The following is a 19,206-nucleotide window of genomic DNA, read 5'->3' as shown; positions in this document are numbered from 1 at the left end:
TTTTTATTATATGTAATCTTAATATACTTTATAATTGATTCATAACTCATATGTTTATATTATTTGCAGACATTTCCTTAATCGATTCGCATAATTAAAATATCAACAAAATTTTTGTATTAAAGGCAATCACTTTTTAAAAGATCCGATGACCTAGGAATGGGCCGATTTACGAAAAAATCATCATGTTCTTTGCATTGGGAAATGTCAAATTAATCACGAATAAAAATTTTATTGAAATTAAACGCTTTCGAAACCGGTCCTTAATTTTATATACTCGTAGGTACTGCGACAAGTAAGAAAATGTGGAAATTTTGAGTAATTAATTATGTCGTAACAATATTGTTACAGTACTGTAATTCAGCTAGGTATTTTTTCTTGAAAATAAATTGTGATTTATTTCATTTACCTATTTCTTAATGACAAGGGTATTATAAAACGACGAACTTTTAGATGAAACACCTTATATATCAATAACGATCAAAAAAAATTTGATTCTATTACAAAATGCAAAATCGTAAAAGAAACTTAAAAATAATTGTTTTATTTTTTTATTTTGATAAAGATTAGACAATGTTCAGAAACATGTATAATTTGATCCTTTAATTCTTTGATAAAACTTTGATCAATATCGGTCCAAGAAAACGGTTTGATAAAAACCTAAAAACATTAGTCTCCCCAAAAAAGTTATTTTTTCTTTTTTCTTTAAATCAATGTTAAAGGTGAAAAATTATTTTTCAAAGAAACGTAAAAAGATCTTGTAAGACTTTTATTCCAGTTTTTGAAACTAACATTACATTCTTTGTGCAGTCATTGGTTGCTGAGATATTCAATATGATCAAAGACAAAAAGATTTTCTTTCATTTAAAGTCAGTTTTCAGCAACAAATTGACTTACAAAAATACAAGAAAAGCATATTAAAGCTGTATGAACAGGCTATCCGACCCATGCATTGATTTAACTTCTAAAAAAATCTCCAAGTCCGTGGACCAAAAACAAAAGTGCGGTGAATTAGCACAGAAAAAATTTGCTAAAACATCTCAAAACTAGAAACTTCATAATGTTTTTTTTTTAATTTAGATACGACCATTTTTCGACGAGATACAACATGTAAAAAATCACCAACAAATTTAGGAAATATTTTTGTTTCCTTAATTTTTTGGAGTAGATGTCATGGTAAAATGTTTATTCCCTAAGAGTAAGTGAAACTGAGGTTTCAAGAATGATTATTTTTTTTTATATCCACTTTTTAAACTAATTGTTTCCCAAAGAGATTAGTGTAGGTATATTAGGTAATTAAAAATTGTGTCGTATAATTTTAACTGCAAATACACCTCAACAACTGACAAGTTGCACAGTATTTATGACCAATCGGTTATAAATAAAAAAATTAGTTTTCCAAAAAAAGCAAACTTTCATGTGGTGTTAAAAAATATTTCCAATACCCATAGAGCCTTTATTATAGTTTTTTTTTTCTGAAGCGGCAAATCCTCTTATTACTTCGTACTTTATGACGTAGGGGCCCAAAAAATTAAAATGCAAAATTTTAATCGTTTATTAATAAATTATCGAGTTCATATTTACAATCATCTAATTGTTACTTTAATTTAACTAGGACAGAAAACCGTAAAACATGGTGTTGAAAAAAATACACTTTTTATTTGAACATAAATGTTGTCGATTAACATTTCTAAAAATTTCTTTACTTCACGGCTTTTACTACCACATTATCATCGTGTTTATCTCTTGTAGCTTGATAAACATCACGCTCTTTATCAGGATATTTCGTCGGCAAGATTGGAGAATGTACGTTAACTTTGGCATGGTATCTGTAACAAAATTAGTGAAAAATCGAATTCGCTAATCTCAATTTTTACCTTATTCCAGCAATATCCACCTCGTAGTCACCACCTAAGATATAGTCGTTGGTTACCCGTAATCTCTCCCCATTTTTTCCATAATTTTCAACAAATCCTAAACAGACCTAGAAAATTAAATCATGTATCATTTACCCTAACAAAACTCAACTTAACCTGTTTTTTAAAAGTAAACCCGTATCCTGTAGTGGTACTCATCCCGACATATTTACCATTTCGATAAATGGGTTCACCACCCCAAGGCCATAGTTCGGTTTCATGACAATGATCATTCAAAATCAGCTGTATATACATTCGTTTAACCCCCTCTTCTCTTTGCCTTAGAAGAGCATCCCTTCCGATAAAATCAACCCCTTTCTAAAAAAATCAAACTTTAGTAATTACGTAATAAAACATTTTTTTATAATTACATCAAATTTAACTCGCCACACTCTTCCACATTCTAGAGGCGTTGTCCTCGTATCCAAATCCTGACCCCAGAAGGCGTAAAACTTTTCAACCCTTAGAGCTCTTGTCGCATAATATCCGGCATGTTTGATACCGTATTTCTCCCCCGCTTGGATTAGACTGGAGTAGACGTGTAAGGCAAACTCGTTGGGGATGTACATGACATAACCCAACTCCCCAGTGTGAGTGAGATTCATTGTACGAATTCCGTTAGCTAAACCAACATCCAGCATTTTAAAGGTGAAAAAAGGGAAATTTTTGGGCCTCAAATCGGTGTCTGTTAACTCAGAAAGCAGAGTTCTTGTAAAAGGCCCCATGATGGCTAGGGCTGTGAACATGCTAGTCACGTCTGAGATTGTTACAGTGGGTGGTAGGTGCTTCTGAAGCCAGACTTTACACCGCGTTTGTTGGATAGTCGGAGCTATCATCATGTAACTGAAAATTTTTGTGAAAAAATTTGAAAAAAACTGAGAGGAATAGTTACTGATTTTCAGACAGTCGGGCCAAAGAACAGTCGTTTTCATAACCGCCATACTTGTTTTGCATACCAGTATGTATTATACTACCGATAGGAACATCTACATCATTTGAACACAAAAACTGTAGCGCACTGACTACTTCGTTGCCTTTTGACTAAATAACCCCAAATTATACAAAGATAAAAAATCGGTAGTTTTGTTACCCAGAGATCAATTTTGGTAAAAGAAGAATAATCACTAATTCCTACACTTTCTCTACATGCAGCATATTCCGCAGCGACATTCTCGAACCATGGGGGCTTTCCAAAGGTGTTAGTGTAGGCCATTCTGCTTGGAGTTGACCAGTCTTGGGGATCTCCCTCTAAAGAAATACAATTTAAAATAGTATAATAAATAAATAATATCTAATTAAAATGTAGGTTGCAAAATACATAGATTCAAGCAAGAGTTTGAAAATTTTCAATTTTTTTGTAAAATTCGTATATATCAACTAAAATTAGATTTTCTTGAACAAAATCGTCCAAGATACCGATTATATAATCAGTTGTTATTTATGATTATGATCTAAAAGTTTCGAGATACCGGCTAAAAGTTGTCAATTTTCTTGATTTCTGCTCAAGTGCTTAAATTATAATCTCTCAAAGCTACAGAAATAAAAAACTGAACTGCCATCAAAATTTTTGTATACGAAATTGTCCAAGGAATTCGAATATGTAACCGGTTTTTACGTACTATTAATAGTTTCCGAAATATAGGGCAAAATTCTCAATTTTTTGTCAAAACGTCTCTGGTTAAATACTAGAATTGTAATTTTACATGGTCAACAATAAACAAATTGCATTAAAATTAGATTTTTCTTAAGCAAAATTGTCCAAGAATTCCAAACATGTATCCAGTTTATATTTATTTCTAAGAGTTTGTGAGGTATTGATCAAAATTTGTTATTTTTTTGCTCATTGGTCAATAAATTAAGACCAAAATTATTTATTTAATTTAAAATTGTGCAAAAACGCCGAATATGTAATCGATTTTTACCTACAATTAATATTTTTTAAAATATCCGTCAAAATTCTTAATTTTTTATAATATTCGTCTCTGGTCAAGTGCTAAAATCACAATTTTCCAAGATCATAGAAATTTACGAATTAGAGTGAAATTAGATTTTTATAGAAATCGGTGAAAATTTATTGATATTTTGTAAAAAACAAGAAGCAAATGTGTCTGACATACGATTTTTTCCATTTTTGGCCTTTTATGTTGTTTTTCTAGAAGAATCTGTTAATGCACCCAGAATGCGTTAATGAGGAGATGAAAATTTAAATTACAAATCCAAAAACAGATCACCATTAAAATAGAGAAATTTTCAATTGGCAAATTGAAAAAACTTTTCATCTCTTTGTGTATGCGATATGTTTAATATTGTGAAAAAACAATTCCTAGATTTTATATTTTAATGAGATTTCAATTGAAAATTTTCTACTTTTTGTTTATCAGTTGTCCTTTTAAAATATATCACAATGAAAATAGTAACTATGAATACTTCAAGAAAGCAATTACAATGTTGGTTAAAAAATGTTTGGATAAAAAATTCACCACCGTATGACTTATTCGCTACAAAAAATTTCACAATTTTGTCAAAACATTTCTGCAAATTGTCATTATGAAAACATCAAAATCAAAATATATTCAAAAGATGCATTGTTTAACTAATTTGTTGGTTTAGAACTCTTGCGTTAGCTCCTGAACCAACTTTCTCTTTTTTCCAAGAATTTTATAAAGGAACCTTGGAATTAAGGCTTACACTTCTTTATTTCCATTATAAATTATATTTTAGGAGCAGTTCTTTTTTAGAACAAAGTAAGCTAGTTACTAATTTATAAAATTATATTTGAATTTTTAACAAAATTGCTTTATCTTCTGCAAATGTAAATCCATTTTGTCACATACATTATATCGATCAGAAGAGGCGAAACTATAAATTGAAAAAAATTCTTACTATTAGCATTTTTGTCAATTTTCGTATAATTAATTTTACTTTGTTTCTTTTAATTTCGATGACTAAAAACAGAAAGATAAATATATGGTGACGCCACAATGATAGTTATAATAAAATGAATCAGAACAAACAAAAAATATATTACATAATTTATGAAAAATTATTATTCCTTTTATTTGAAATTTTTGCAATTTTTACTCTTTTTACAGAAAATTACAAAATTACAGTTTTCAAACTATTTACTCTACCGTTCCGTAGATGGCATGTCTCTAGCCAGTTCCAAAATGTACCACCAGAAGAATATGTCGCCTGTGTACAGATGGAAAGCCGTTCAATCAAGTTTTCAAAGGGAAAAAAAATTGAATTTTTAAAAAATACAGTAAACAAATTTTTTTTTTTATAATTAGATGTTGTTCCTGAATTAAAAAAGTACCTCACACACACAATAACACAGAGTTTTTATCTCATTTTGAGTATTTGTAACGGATTGCAAAATTCAATAGTTTTTATTTTTTTATGAAAAAACGCATTATTTAAATTGCATGAAAAAAATACAGTAACATAAGTAGATAATCTACAATACACCAAAAATAAATCAAAAAATTCTTCCGTCCAGTCTACAAAATAGAGTATTTTTTAAATTAATTTTTAAACGGCACAGACAAAAAATTTCAAACTAATAAATATTGCTACCAAAGCCATCAAAAAGTTATGATATTTTTTTCAGAATTTTTAAATAACGATTTATTTTTTTATTCAGTATAGTTCAACCTTAATGTCACATAAAATTGTAAGCAGATTCTAGTCAAAAAAAAAAGCGAAATAAGACGACCAAAAATTATAATTCAATAAATTTGGTCGTAAGTTGCCCTTTTATCAAATTTTCTAGCAAATTCAAAACCTGCCTATTCTAGTTATAATCGTGGTGTGTAGAAAAACTTTACCTAAGGCGTGTTCTGTGTCAAACCAAGCAGGCCTTTCATACCCCATAACTTGTCCAAAAACAGCGCCAGCTTCGCGCAATTTCGGATAAACCGGCGACATTCTCAAATTCCTCCCTGTGCTAAACTCGTGAAAAGGATAACAAAGCCCGTAATGCAATCCCGGTACTTCCTTAACCCGATCCCGCAGGAATTTCCGGTTATTGTGCAAACCCAAAAAGCGGGAAACTTCCAATTCGTAAATATCAAATGTGGTTTCTCCATTTACTATAATCTCTGTGGTTAGTTTTCCAACACCGCCTGCTGCGGATACACCGACAGTTTTCATACCAGCGGCTACTAAATAATTTCTTATCTGCAATATTAAACGAAAATTATTGAAGGCAAGTTTTTTGACAAAAAATAATTACTTCGGGGGCTTCGCCAACTATCCATTTACAGTCGGGACTAAAAGCTTCAGGGCCGTTACAAAGACGGTCCAATACCGCTGAACCCAAATGGGGAACTCTGTGAAGAAGTTGTTCGAGTAATATATGAAAATGATCCCAGTCTTCTGGCAGATATCGCTCTTTACTGCTCGCTGAAGTATTTAATTCAGTTTAGTAATTGGGAAAATTCGAAACACTGATGATTTATTAGTACAAATGGATTTACTAAAAGCGATACGTTCTCGTATACAAACGACAATGGTAATAATTAAGTACAAAATAAATGACAATATTGTTACTCTTATTGTTTAAATTTTTGTCTTGTTAGACATTTATTTTCGCAGTAGATATTTGATATTAATGTAATTGAAGCAAATTATATCCATAATAGTAATTTTACAATACTTTTTACATGCAAGAAAGTTTTTTTATATCTCAAATAGTTTTTAGAGATATTCGCTATCAAATATCACACCATGGGCGTCGTTTGAAACGGGCAAGGTGGGGAAGTTGTCAAATGTGTTTAATTTTATCACTAGTTATAAAATATGACATTATTTTATCAGTAGTGTTAAAAAATGTGACATAAAGAAAATAAATAACACTATTTTCATAGCAACGCCACGACCTAATATGATTTTGGAAAATTACTGAAATCACAGATTTTAAATTCGAATTTGATGCCTATGCTTTTCACAACCAAATTGGAAAAAATCTTGTATAAAACACGATTCAATGGCTGTTTTTTGCACACGTCTAGTAAAAAACACGCTCATTTTGCAAGTTGTTTTTTTAAACATTTTTTAACTTTTTTATCATAGACGATTTTGGTTGAGAAAAACAAAATTTAAAACTTTTATTTCTTTCATTTTTTATTTCTATTGATTATTGTTTTTTGAATGTATTTTCAAAGAGTATTTATTTTATGTTTTGATTTCCAAGTGTTACATTTTTCTTAGTATTTATTAGTTCATGTTATTTACTGATTTGTGTTTTTTATGCTTAACTTTTATAATTTTTATATTTTTTTTACTTTTACACTTTTATACTCCAATTTATGGTTTAGAGATTCCTGTCTTATGGTTTCATTTATAATTTCCGTTAGAAAAAATATGGTTTTATGTTCCTATTTTGTATAACATGTTTTTGTGTTTGTAATAAAATATGTATTTTTAAACTGCGATGAAGTTGCCCCTTTCTAAAAAAATTTGTAACGACGCCCATGTATCACATTCTAACTAAACAATTTTTTGGTCCCACTTACTTTTATAGTATCTAGATCTTATTAAAATTACAACAAAAGTGCGCATTAAAATTAAATATTGTATTATATCTTTATAAAAAAAATTCACAAAAATTTTATTTAAAAACCAAACAGTCTAATGTGCATATTTTGTCGTTATATTATTGTAAAAAGTAAACTGGTAAACCAATCGAATTGTAGTTTAGGCCTTTGCTTGTGGAAAACAGTCTTTTCGTACCTTTCATGCGGTCCCGAGGGTCCCAAAACTTAAATCCTCAGAAAGTGAGGTTATGTTGCATGAAAATGTTTACTTTTTTAATTTTTACTGTTTTAATGTTTGATTTCCGTATCCTCATCGCCAATTTATGTTATGTTTGTAAACACACAGGATGAATAAAGCCACTATGGCAAAGGTAAAACACTAACAAAAAATTGAAATAATTTTAATAAATTAATGCAAATCTGAATTAACCAATTTCAATGAATTAACCAATTTTGAATGAAACTAAAGTCTCAAGTGATTGGCTGCTCCATGGTTACGCACATTATAATAATGGCCGACCTCAAACGGACCAATCATATCATTGTATTAAATTTTTGAATGAATCCAAAAATTTAAACTGATTGTTTTTTTTAGATTATTATAATGGCCGACCTTAAACGGCCCAATCACGATGCTTACAACTTTTACGTTAATTCTTTACAATTCCCAATAGTTTTTTTAGTCCAATTGTTAGCAAATATAACCAAAACTTTCCGAGTTAAAAAAAAAACCGAAAACATCGTCTTGTAGGAAATTTTAAACTACTAATAGAAATTTAATTACATTAATATCAAATCTCTTGTGCAAAAAACTAAATCGGCTACTCACCAGGTATCCTGCCATCCTCAAAAGCTGGCTTGGCAACAGGTTCAAACCCACCAGCTAAAAGTCTTCCTTTATTTTCCCTGAAATAAATATGACCATCTTGGTCACGAACAACTGAAAATGTGTTTTTATAAAACACGTAATAAAATAAAGCAATTATCAACCTGGAGTCATCGAATCCAATCCTGGAATTGGTTTAGTATGCAAATAATAATGTTCAACAGCATGTAGAGGAACTTTAACATATGGTTCTGACAACTGTCCAACTCCTCTAGCCCAAAATCCTGCACAGTTAACAAAATATTCACAATCAATTGGGCCCAAATCTGTCTCAACACCGGACACCTTTCCATTATTTTGATGAATTTTTGTTACAGTGCAGTTTTCAACAATTTTAACACCTTATAAAGATATAGTTTGGAATGGAATTAAAATTTTGAGTCACAACTAACCCATTTTTTTGGCTTCCCCTGCCACCGACATGCAAGTTTCATAAGGGTCACCTACGCCATCCCCTGGTATCCAGAGACCTCCAACTAAGTCATCCACATTTACTAAAGGGCATTTTTCTTTGCATTCTTGGGGCGATAATAATTCACAGTCAATTTGCCACGATCTAAAAATTAATTGTAATGAAACAAATTAAAATTTTTATGAGAAATATTACACTGATTGTGCTTTCATTCGGCGAAAAACTGTCATCCTATCCCTAGTTCTGGCCAAATTGAGACTTCCACACTGCTTCCACCCAGTTGCTAGCCCCTTTGACTCCAAATGTTTGTACAATTCCACACTGGATTTAGTCAGTGTCACTTGTGCTAAACTTGGCTTGAAAACACCGATAAGTCCAGATGAGTGCCATGTTGTCCCTCCTCCGACCCTTGAAATTACATAGTTAGCGCAATGTACCCCCAATTTAAAATAATTACCTGTTTTGTTCAATTAAAACTGTCTCTGCACCCCATCCCAGCTTCGCTAAATGGTACACTACTGAAGCCCCCATGACGCCCCCGCCACACACGACAACTTTTGCCTGTCGTGGGGGTACAATAGTCTCGAGAGGTCCGTCTTCGACATCGTAAATATTTTCAGTGTCTAATTTTCTGCTGGAAGACAGGAACCTTTGGCACTGGGTTCGAAAATAATCTTTTCGTATTCTACGCAACATCTTCGCGGGAAGTCATTTAAACGTGAATTCAAATGTTAATTTGACATGAAGCCCTGTGATGCACTACGAGAGGAAATTAAAGAAAATTAAATGAATTATGCGACTTCGAAAGTTATCTTTGACATTTTGTTGTTTTGAGGTTAGAATTTGGGAAGTTTTGTGAGATGCAAGATCAAGGTCGTCAAGGTGTTACAATTCCAAGGTGGGACATTGTGGTTTATATTTAATTAATTAGTATTAATTACCAATTGAAAAATCTGAATTGTAAATTTAAAATAAACCTTATGTTGATTTTTATTTATCATTTTACAAAAGATATTTACCTAAATCGCATATGTAGGAAATCAAAATACAAAATTGTAGAAATCAGAGGAAATGATAAAGAAATACGTACGGGGGAAATTAAAGTAAATAAGGAAATCAAAGGAGGAATGTCGGTAAAATCATAAAGAAAGCAGAGGCAATCGGTGACAAAATTGAAGAAATATCAGAGGAAATCATGAGAAAATCACAGGAAATCGGTGTACAAAATTGAGTAAATTAGCGGAAATCATGAATAAATCAATGGAATTCAAGGGAAATCATGAAAAATCAGAGGAAATCAAAGCAAAAAAGAAAGTCTGGTGTACACAACACCCGTCACTCCGGATGTACACTGCAAAGAAAATCGGTGTACAAAATAAAAAAAATCAGAAAAAAACATTAAGAAATCAGGGAAAATCAGATTTGGAAATCATCAGAAAATCAGAGGAAACGGTGTATAAAATTGAAGAAATCAGAGAAAATCAAAAGAAATTATTAAAAAAATGCACATGCGCAGGTCCGTAAGTCTTTTTCTTCATTTGTGGCAAATTAAAGGAAATTATAAGAAAATCAGATGAGGAATTCCGAGAAAATCATGAAGAAATCAGAGGAAATTGGTGCATAAAATTGAGGAAATCATAAAGGAATACAAGGGAAATCATTAAGAAATCAGGGGAAATTAAAGGAAAAAATAAAATCTGGTTTACAAAATACTGAAATCGGTGTACAAAATTAAAGAAATTATAAAAAAAATCAGGGGAAATCATGAGAAAATCACAGGAAATCGGTGTATAAAATTGAAAAAAGCAGAGAAAATGTGAAAAAAAAATGCACCTGTGCAGGTCCATATTCTTCAAAACTCAGGGGTAAATAAAGCAAAAAGGAAAACTGATATGTATAGAAAATTTGGTTCAGTCGTTTTCGTTTTATTTTTAAGTCAACGATTTTTGGTATTTTGTTTCAGCTTTGAGATTATAGTAAAAGCAAATAAAATAATGAAATTTAAACTGCATTTCTTTTCAATTTCTTTTTAAACCATTTCAAATCGTTAAAAAAAGATGTTCTTATTACTAAAATATAAATATTTTTTAGATACACAAAAATCTAGACCTATATGCACCATGTCTAAGAAATTATTGAAAGAAAAACCCTAATCGAACATATGTTAGTATACGTAATACCACAGATAATACCTATTCTTAATTTAAGAGTGTAGAACTTGTTATTTATCTATTTTTACGTTTATTTAATAATTTTTTTTTTGTATACGCTTCCGAAAACAGGTGTTTTAGAGACTCATTTGAGTCCCTAAAATGAGTCTTTTCCGGCCTCAAGAAAATAGTACGCAAAACGGTTATTTTGGGTACTCAGTCCCCAAAAAACAGTTTTTGCGTACTAAAAAACATTGGTTACTATGGTGGCGAATTTTTTTTTATTAATAAGAGGTGTGACTTTGTGTTTTGGGAGCTTTAACAAAAAAATATTGTATGCACCACGTACGCAAAAGCTTTTAGGTGACTCCTCTCATTAAAGACTGGCTCCTACGTCGCCTCGTCATTAATTACGATTCGTCCCCTAAAACCCTATTTTGCGTACTTGATACATAAATAGCTATAAGAGTTCATTGTTTATGCTTTTAATTAAATAATTAAGTTTTCTTAAATTTTTTTAGTTCATAATCGGGATCCGAAATAAGTTTTGAGTACCTACATAATTCATCAAAAAAAAAAAATTAATAATTTACCTTAGACTGTGCATATACGAGTATATTTTTGTTTATCTAAATGAAGTATAATAGAATTAAGTTCATAATAACAGATGTGTTTTCATCTAACTATGTATATACACCTAAGTAATTTCCAATTCCATTTTCATTTGGAAAATGATGAGCACCAGCAGATCATTTAACAAAATAGTTCGATTATTTACTTAGTGATCAAGATACAATGCAAAAAAAATATAATAATATATGTGAATAAGTCAAGGTTAATGTTATTTGACGATTAAATCATGAAAAATTACAATAATTTTCTCATGTTACCATTGGTATTTTATCAGATATAATGGTAATACATTTTTGATGATAGTCTGTTAGTGAGCTTGCAGTTGGTTGCACGTAACATTCAACCAAGGGTATTGTCATATTTTATGCAAGAAAATCAAAAAATTCCAAATTTCTTAAGTCCCTTATCAAATACAATATAACTATAAGCTACAAACATGAAAATAATCGTAAATACAAAAATTTTAGTTTATTGTGCAGTGACTGGGACTGTGCTTTGCGTAGTCGGAGTACTTCTTGGTTTTAAGGTGTTTCCAATGCTTGTAAATAAAAAAGTTTGGGAGGTAAGCCATAAATCATTTATGTATGAGCATATTATATTTAAAAATAGCTGAAATAAAACTAACAATAACAATTCAAGTACGCGTGCAACAGGTAGGTACCTATCGTTGCTCCATTTGTATTTATGAATGGTAATGATAGTATAAAATTTTTTAAAACAGGTTGTGAACAGGCTGTGTGTTGTCTTTTTGAGTTTTTGAAAGTTCCATTGTCAGTTCTTTCAAAATTAAATTTCTTCCGATTTTTTTATGTTTGGTATTCTTAAACCACCTTTATAATATACTTAACAAACATAAAAAAGAACAAAGAATGTTAAAAAGATCTTGTGTTTGTTGCAAAGTAGCGCACAAATTAATACCCAAAAATTAACTACATAAGAGGATTTTTCTTGTTTTAACAACGACGCGAAAAGTCACAGCAAAAAAGTTTGATCATTTTTATGTCATGGTTTTTTTCTTAGAATGTTTTATATGTAAGTCAAATACACGGGGTGGCTCAAATTTAAACTGCCACTCATAGTATGAAAGATATTAATTTATTATTTGTATTTACCTAGCTATTTATTAGTTTGACAATTTTATGCTTATTTAAAATTTTTGTTGTTTTCACCTAATTTTTATTTTTAAGGCTAAATATTCTAAAATGTCCATAGTGAAGCATTAAAAAAATTGAGCTGTTATCAACAATAAAGATTGTAAAAACAGACAATTTATATTAAAAAATTATTTAGGTATGTGGAAAAATAAAACCCAAAGATGAATAAATATAATAATTGATATATTGTATAATTGAATTACTTATTAATACGTGGGTATTACTAATGTTTCTAGAATTCCGTTTTACAAGAAAATACTCGTCAGTGGGACCTCTTTAAAAAAATTCCGTTTCCATTTCAAATTAAAATCTCCTTTTTTGATGTTCAGAACGCAGATGAGATACTTCAAGGAGCAAAACCTGTTGTTAAAGAAGTTGGACCTTACATTTACAAGTAAGTGAAAAATAAATACTAAACTACTTTAGTAACTAACCAATAACTTCTGTTATTCCTTTGTTAATACAGTAATATTATAGAAAATCGATAAATACCTTTTTCTAATTATTAAATTATTATTATCCAAGGACACATTTTAATAATTTATATGTAAAATTGTTTCCAAATTTGAAAATTTAGTAAGATAGTCTAGTCAATGAATGCTCAAAATATTTGTTTCCAGAATCTTTAATTCATTAATTTTTTATTCATACATACCTGTAGGTACACTCATTATACATAAACTCGCATTCACATATTTAGCAAATTTTAATCAGTTATCACTTATTATTGTCAGTAATTCCACAAATGTTTTTAATTAATCACCTGGGTTTATCTAAACCTGTTTCAGATTGTTTCGCTGGAAAGATGGCATAGAATGGAACGATGATGAAATATCGTATTATGATTACATGAAGTTTGAATTTGATAAAGAAGCTTCTGGAAAATTATCAGATGAAGACGTTTTGACTATTCTTAATTCCCCTTTTAACGTAAGTAGGTAATCATAATCAACGTATTTTTTTTTATTTATATAAAAATTGGACTGTCAAAAATTAAATTCTCATAATTAAATGTCTTTAACTTTTCATTATGTAAATGAAAACAATTTTTTATCGCAAAAATAATCATCTTTGAATTATGCAAAAAATATTACTAATAAAAAACGTAGATTGTTAACAGTCATCTATCACTGCTGTCAATGATTTTTTCTCAAGCTTTAATTGTTTGTAATGTAATGAATAAAACGTTTAAACTAAAAGGCAACTACAACCTTGCCACATTTCATTTCACATTCGAAAAAACAAAAATATTTTTTTAAATTATTTTATGAGTACGTAGAAGCTATTTAGCAACAACTTTTTTTATCAGATTCGAGTTGTTTCCGTCTTGTTTACATGGAAAGTATTTCTAACAATGATATAAATATCATCATAAATACCTATCTATCTATGTACTCGTATCTACATACTTGCAATCACTACTGATGATCATAAATTTATTTAAAATGTTGATTCACTTATTTAACAGGCTTTGCTTATGACTGTCGAAGAACTATCAACTTCGCTCTTGGCCACCGTCAACGATGCTCTGCCAATAATTTTCAACAAAAACAACGGCCTTTTCATAACCGCAAAAGTAAAAGATTTACTATTTGAAGGAATGATAATTTGCGAAAATGGAGGTGAAAGCGATTTTGCAGCAAAAATGATATGCGGGCAATTCAAAGCCAAAGCTAAAGTCGCCAAAGGCATGTCCATCGTTAACAAATCTATAAATTATTCATACCTAAGTTTTGTAAATATTGTTTCCAACATACATAGTTTTGGTTCATAAATCTTTCTAACATTTTTAGAAAAATAACACTCATCTTGGACGATTAACAATTAAAAGCGGCTTAAAGGAAAAAGAAGACATTTCAACTTTGGTAAAATATAATAATCAAAGTTACGTTTCCGTTTGGAGGGATGATAACTCAGTTTGCAATGATATTAAAAGTACTACGACGTTTCGGCCTTATGTAACGCCAAATATGACATTTGATGTGTTTTCCGAGGACATCTGCAGGTTATCTAATTTTTTAATTAATTAAAGAATTTTTTCGTGAATGTTAACAAAGTTCATTATCAAGGAATTTATAAATAAAACAAAATGTCACTGACATTATAAATTATCTATCTTTGCATATCATTAAACAATATGAATAATATTACAATCAGAAGCACAAGATAAAAAACTGTAATTCAAATTCCTAATACAAAAATTACTTAGATCAAATTAGATTAAATTCTCTTCGACAAAATAATGTAGATAGTACCTACTCGTATCTAGTTTATACATACTTGTATCGTGAAATGAAAAGTTCGATTTACTTCAATAATGCACATGTTCATGATAATAAGCTTTGTTAAAGACGATTTCTGTGTTTGATATTTGGAATTTAACGATTCTTAAAATTTTTAGACGTTTAAAAATGGCATATCAGTCCACAGAAACCGTAAAAGGAATACAAGGATATAAATATGTTGTAACGAATGATTCTTTCAATGCTCCGAGAGAAAACACAGACAATTATTGTTACTGCGTTAACCGGAGTAGAACATTGGAAGGAGATTTCGGATGCTTACAAGATGGTCTTTTGGATATGACAAATTGCGTAGGTAAGAAATAAATTGCGATATTTTATTGGTATTTCCAAACATTAACATTGCTTAACAAGGAAATTTATACACTTTTCTCCACTTGAGAAAGATAAGAAACGTTTTTTATTATTAAATCCTAACAAGATAAAATATCAGAAGCATTTATTATCAAACAGATTTAGTTTATTTTTGCAACATATTACAATGTTCTAATTACAAGAGGCTACAAAATTACAGAAAATGTAGAATGCTATCCATGTTCAACACCTTCAAATTGATTAAAATTAACTATTTTTTAATGACTATTACGTAGTTTTATTTTTAAAATCTAATGATCCATATTAGGATATTTTTTCACCAGTTTCATTCATTTTTAATCAAAATTACAATTGCATTAAATTGGGCTTCCCACATTTTAAAAAATAGTATTTTAGTATAGTTTTAAAATTCTTATATGGACATTAAAATACACACCTATGCTGCAACATATTTTTTTTAGTTCGTAACCTGATTACCTACATTTATTGAATTTGAGATCACGTAAAATGAAATGTTGATCCTGCAAGTGCATGTTAAATAAGTTTTTTATTATTATTTGCATTCGTTGATTAAAGCTGCGTGTTTCTTGGGTCAAGGTATAGAAATCCTGTTACATTTTTAAGCTTGTTGTGGGAAATATTTTACTCTAATCATCAAATTAAAAATTAGAATAAAAAAAACAGAATTTAGTAAACACACTGATATTTTATAATTGATGTATTATATTCACTTTGTAAATGTCGGAATGTCAATGGAAGAGATATACAAAACAAATAGTAAAGCAGTTGTATTTCTAAATCTATTTTTGTGATATAATGAAATGATCTAACAAAAAATAAACACCCGTGCAAATTTTTTAGCATTTATCCTTGAAAATCTTAGATAAAACAAAAATATGATGATATTATGCAAATGTAATTTTTATTATTAAGTTGCATTCATAATTTTGCTTTTTTATGTTCTATTAAGGAAGGAAATATCAAATCAATTCATTTATTTGTTTGCGTGCTTAACATATTATTGAAATTATGAAGTCGTGTCAAAAGTGAAGGTAATCCGCTAGAATCCAATTATTTCGCATTTATTAGTGTCCTCAATAAAAAAAATCAAATGCGTTTTGTACAAAAGCTAGGAAAGTGAATAACCTTACTTAATCTCGAAAATTATCGATAAATAAGGTAGTTAATAAATAATAACACTATCTGTTTCAATAGTTTTGTTTACTGTAGAAGATGTTTCATAATATAATGAAACAACAATCAAAAATAAAAAATTGGTATTCGTAATTTGTAAATGTCATACCTTTCTAACCACAATAAAGGGTCACACCTCATGTCTGTCATTAGAACATTTTAACACCTCTTGTAATTACCTACAATTAGTCTTTTTTTTAAGTGATCATTTACACCGTTTCCTTAATGCAAATGAGTCTTCTTCTTAGCTCTGGTAATCAGTGTCAGTAGTCTTTTAAGAGAACAGGTCTGGGTCACTAAGAATTCGCTATAAAACGCACGTTTACCTTCATCACTTCTCAGTTAATAATGGCAGTACTCTTCGCGCTCCTTCTAATCGCAACTTTTGTTGAGTGTAAAGTGTACGAAAGATGTGAGCTAGCTCGCGAATTGAAAGAAGTTCATAAATTTCCCGGCCATCAAATCGCGACATGGGTTTGCATTGCGAAACACGAATCAACCTTCAACACATCGGCTGTCAACCGTGGTAGTGGAGATCATGGTCTTTTTCAAATAAGCGATTTGTATTGGTGCTCGCCACCTGGAAATGGGTATGCCTGCAATGCCCCATGTTCGGCCTTTGAGGACGAGGACATAACGGATGACATTGCATGCATTAGAAGGATATTTAAAGAGCATTCCGTTATATCAGGCAATGGGTTTAATGCATGGGCTGTGTATCCCTTGTATTGCAAACAAGATGTGGCAAAATACATAGAAGGATGCTTTGATAACGAAATTGATAGCAATATTAGTGAAACGACTACCACTACAACTGCTTCACCTAATGATGATGATGATGTCTACGAGTTTCCACCATTACCCACACCTCCAAAGAAAAACAAACAGCAGGAAAAATCCGTCTACGAGTTTCCACCACTTCCCACAATTACAAGAAAAATTTCCAGCACAGCAAAACTAGTGTTAACAACTCGTAAACCATTTGTGTCAACTTATCGACCCTTTAGTACTGTTCAACCATTCAAAAATATAAAAATATCAACAACTACAAAACCAACTACCAAATCATTTTTGTTTCTAAAGCAAGACACTTCCACAAAACCATTCACACTTTCTAGTACGAAACCAAAAATAAGTGTCACAACCACTTTCACGCCTTTTAGTTTTCTTAAATCAACCACTATCAAACCATTATCATTTGTATTTGAAAATGTCCATTCGGATCATAAACGTGAACAAAAATTGTATGGTGTAGATCAATCCGAATATTCGTTTTTATGGAAAACTAATGGTTTTAGATTAGTTAGAAATTAGTTAGTTATGTTAGTTTCTTAGTTTGTAGTTAACTTAGTTAATGATAATTTTAAGGTGCTCCTGTTCTTTTATCTTTTCCACATTTACTCTATGGTGACAAGAAATATTTAGCTTCAGTTGATGGTCTACATCCTGATCCAAAACTACATGAAACTTTTGTTATCCTAGAACCGGTAAGTTTAACAAAAATTTATTACAACATGCGCTACACTTAACAACTGTTTTTTTCTTATTTGTAATTACTTGTTTCTAGATAAAAAATTAAAAAGCAATTATTTACTGAATTTATGAATAAATATTTGTTCGTAATCGGTAGAAATAATTAAGTAAACAAATTATTGACTTTTCAAATGGTGTAATGTATTTATTTATGACTTTTATTATATTTAATTGTTTTAAGTGATAATCTCACAATAGATGTAGGTCATGTAGGTGTAGAAACATACAAATAAACTAAAAAATATGTTTTTCCAAAAAAATTTTGCAACAACGGAATTACGACATCGTAATCGGCTGAAAAATGTGTCGCATTTTTAAAAATTTCTATATTTAATTATAAATTTTAGATTATTTATTTTGTTATAAGCCGATTATTATTATATTTTTTTTAATAAAAATTACCCTACACTTACTCGTACACTGTAACTTCCAAATACATAACAATAAAAAATTAATTTTCAGACTTCTGGAGCTCCCTTGCAAGTAGCTAAAAGAGTTCAGTTTAATATGTTTATTCGGGCTATTGAAGACATCACAAGTATTGAAAATGTAACAAATGCACTTGTCCCCATATTTTGGCTAGAAGAGGTAAGATTATTACAATTGTTATCATTTTACTAAAAATTGCGTCACTTTTTTTAATAACAATTTTTATTGTTGCAGTCGATGACATTAGATGACCAATACATCAACATCATAAAACAAACTTTACTCAACAATTTGAAAATTTTGGAAATAATCAAGTGGAGTTTGATTGGAGTGGGAGGTGCAGTTAGTTTAGTTTCTTTACTTCTCTTTGTAAATAAAAATTAAGTTTATTATTTATTTTCTATCAATTAGTGTTGTGTACATTAATTTTACTTGATAAAAAGTGCTTGCAAAAATATTATAATATATGTATTAATTATAAAATTTTTAGTTGTACTTAATTATCTCTTATTTGAACAAAATAACGCTTAATTTATATTATTGTTTTATTTCTCATGTTTAATATGCGAATGTCGTTGTCTGATAAAAATCATTTTGAACTTCAATTTTTATTGGTTATCATCCGGAGTTGTCCAAAATCAAAACAAAATTATTTCAGTAGTTATCACATAACACTCATCTTGTCTCTACCCCAACTGATAAACAAGATTAAAAAAACACGAAATCATTAGCAATAAAAAGTTT

General features: G+C 29.8%; 2 protein-coding genes across 4 annotated transcripts; one reads left to right on the top strand and one right to left on the bottom strand.

Moving 5' to 3' along the window:
• Positions 1-1,548: 1,548 nt before the first annotated feature.
• Positions 1,549-13,412, bottom strand: LOC123007380 (pyruvate dehydrogenase phosphatase regulatory subunit, mitochondrial). 3 transcript variants are annotated; one of them, XM_044402662.1, is made up of 14 exons: positions 13,344-13,412; positions 9,209-9,510; positions 8,947-9,159; positions 8,732-8,895; positions 8,444-8,680; positions 8,283-8,393; positions 6,151-6,320; positions 5,744-6,095; positions 3,007-3,164; positions 2,809-2,957; positions 2,288-2,759; positions 2,034-2,234; positions 1,878-1,984; positions 1,549-1,829 (listed from the first exon to the last, which is right to left on the bottom strand). In XM_044402662.1, exons 2-14 carry the CDS (start codon positions 9,445-9,447, stop codon positions 1,703-1,705), a joined length of 2,700 nt encoding a protein of 899 aa, XP_044258597.1. In that variant the 5' UTR covers positions 9,448-9,510; positions 13,344-13,412; the 3' UTR covers positions 1,549-1,702. The 3 variants fall into 3 exon arrangements, with proteins under 3 accessions (XP_044258597.1, XP_044258606.1, XP_044258588.1); XM_044402671.1 differs by lacking the exon at positions 13,344-13,412 and adding an exon at positions 9,771-9,786; XM_044402653.1 differs by lacking the exon at positions 13,344-13,412 and having other exon boundaries at positions 9,209-9,601.
• Positions 11,945-18,997, top strand: LOC123007396 (sensory neuron membrane protein 2-like). The gene is made up of 9 exons (XM_044402684.1): positions 11,945-12,096; positions 12,925-13,082; positions 13,477-13,618; positions 14,157-14,423; positions 14,482-14,693; positions 15,090-15,286; positions 17,869-17,987; positions 18,496-18,621; positions 18,697-18,997. The coding sequence occupies exons 1-9, from the start codon at positions 11,971-11,973 to the stop codon at positions 18,844-18,846; spliced, it is 1,497 nt and encodes a 498-aa protein (XP_044258619.1). The 5' UTR covers positions 11,945-11,970; the 3' UTR covers positions 18,847-18,997.
• The last annotated feature ends 209 nt before the right edge of the window (positions 18,998-19,206 follow it).

The sequence above is a fragment of the Tribolium madens genome, unplaced genomic scaffold (genome assembly GCF_015345945.1).
Source record: "Tribolium madens isolate multiple individuals breed KSU strain unplaced genomic scaffold, Tmad_KSU_1.1 Scaffold_11;HRSCAF=98;Tcas5.2_LG3b, whole genome shotgun sequence".
In the NCBI taxonomy this organism is placed as follows: domain Eukaryota; kingdom Metazoa; phylum Arthropoda; class Insecta; order Coleoptera; family Tenebrionidae; genus Tribolium; species Tribolium madens.
This window is presented reverse-complemented; position numbering and strand designations above follow the sequence as displayed.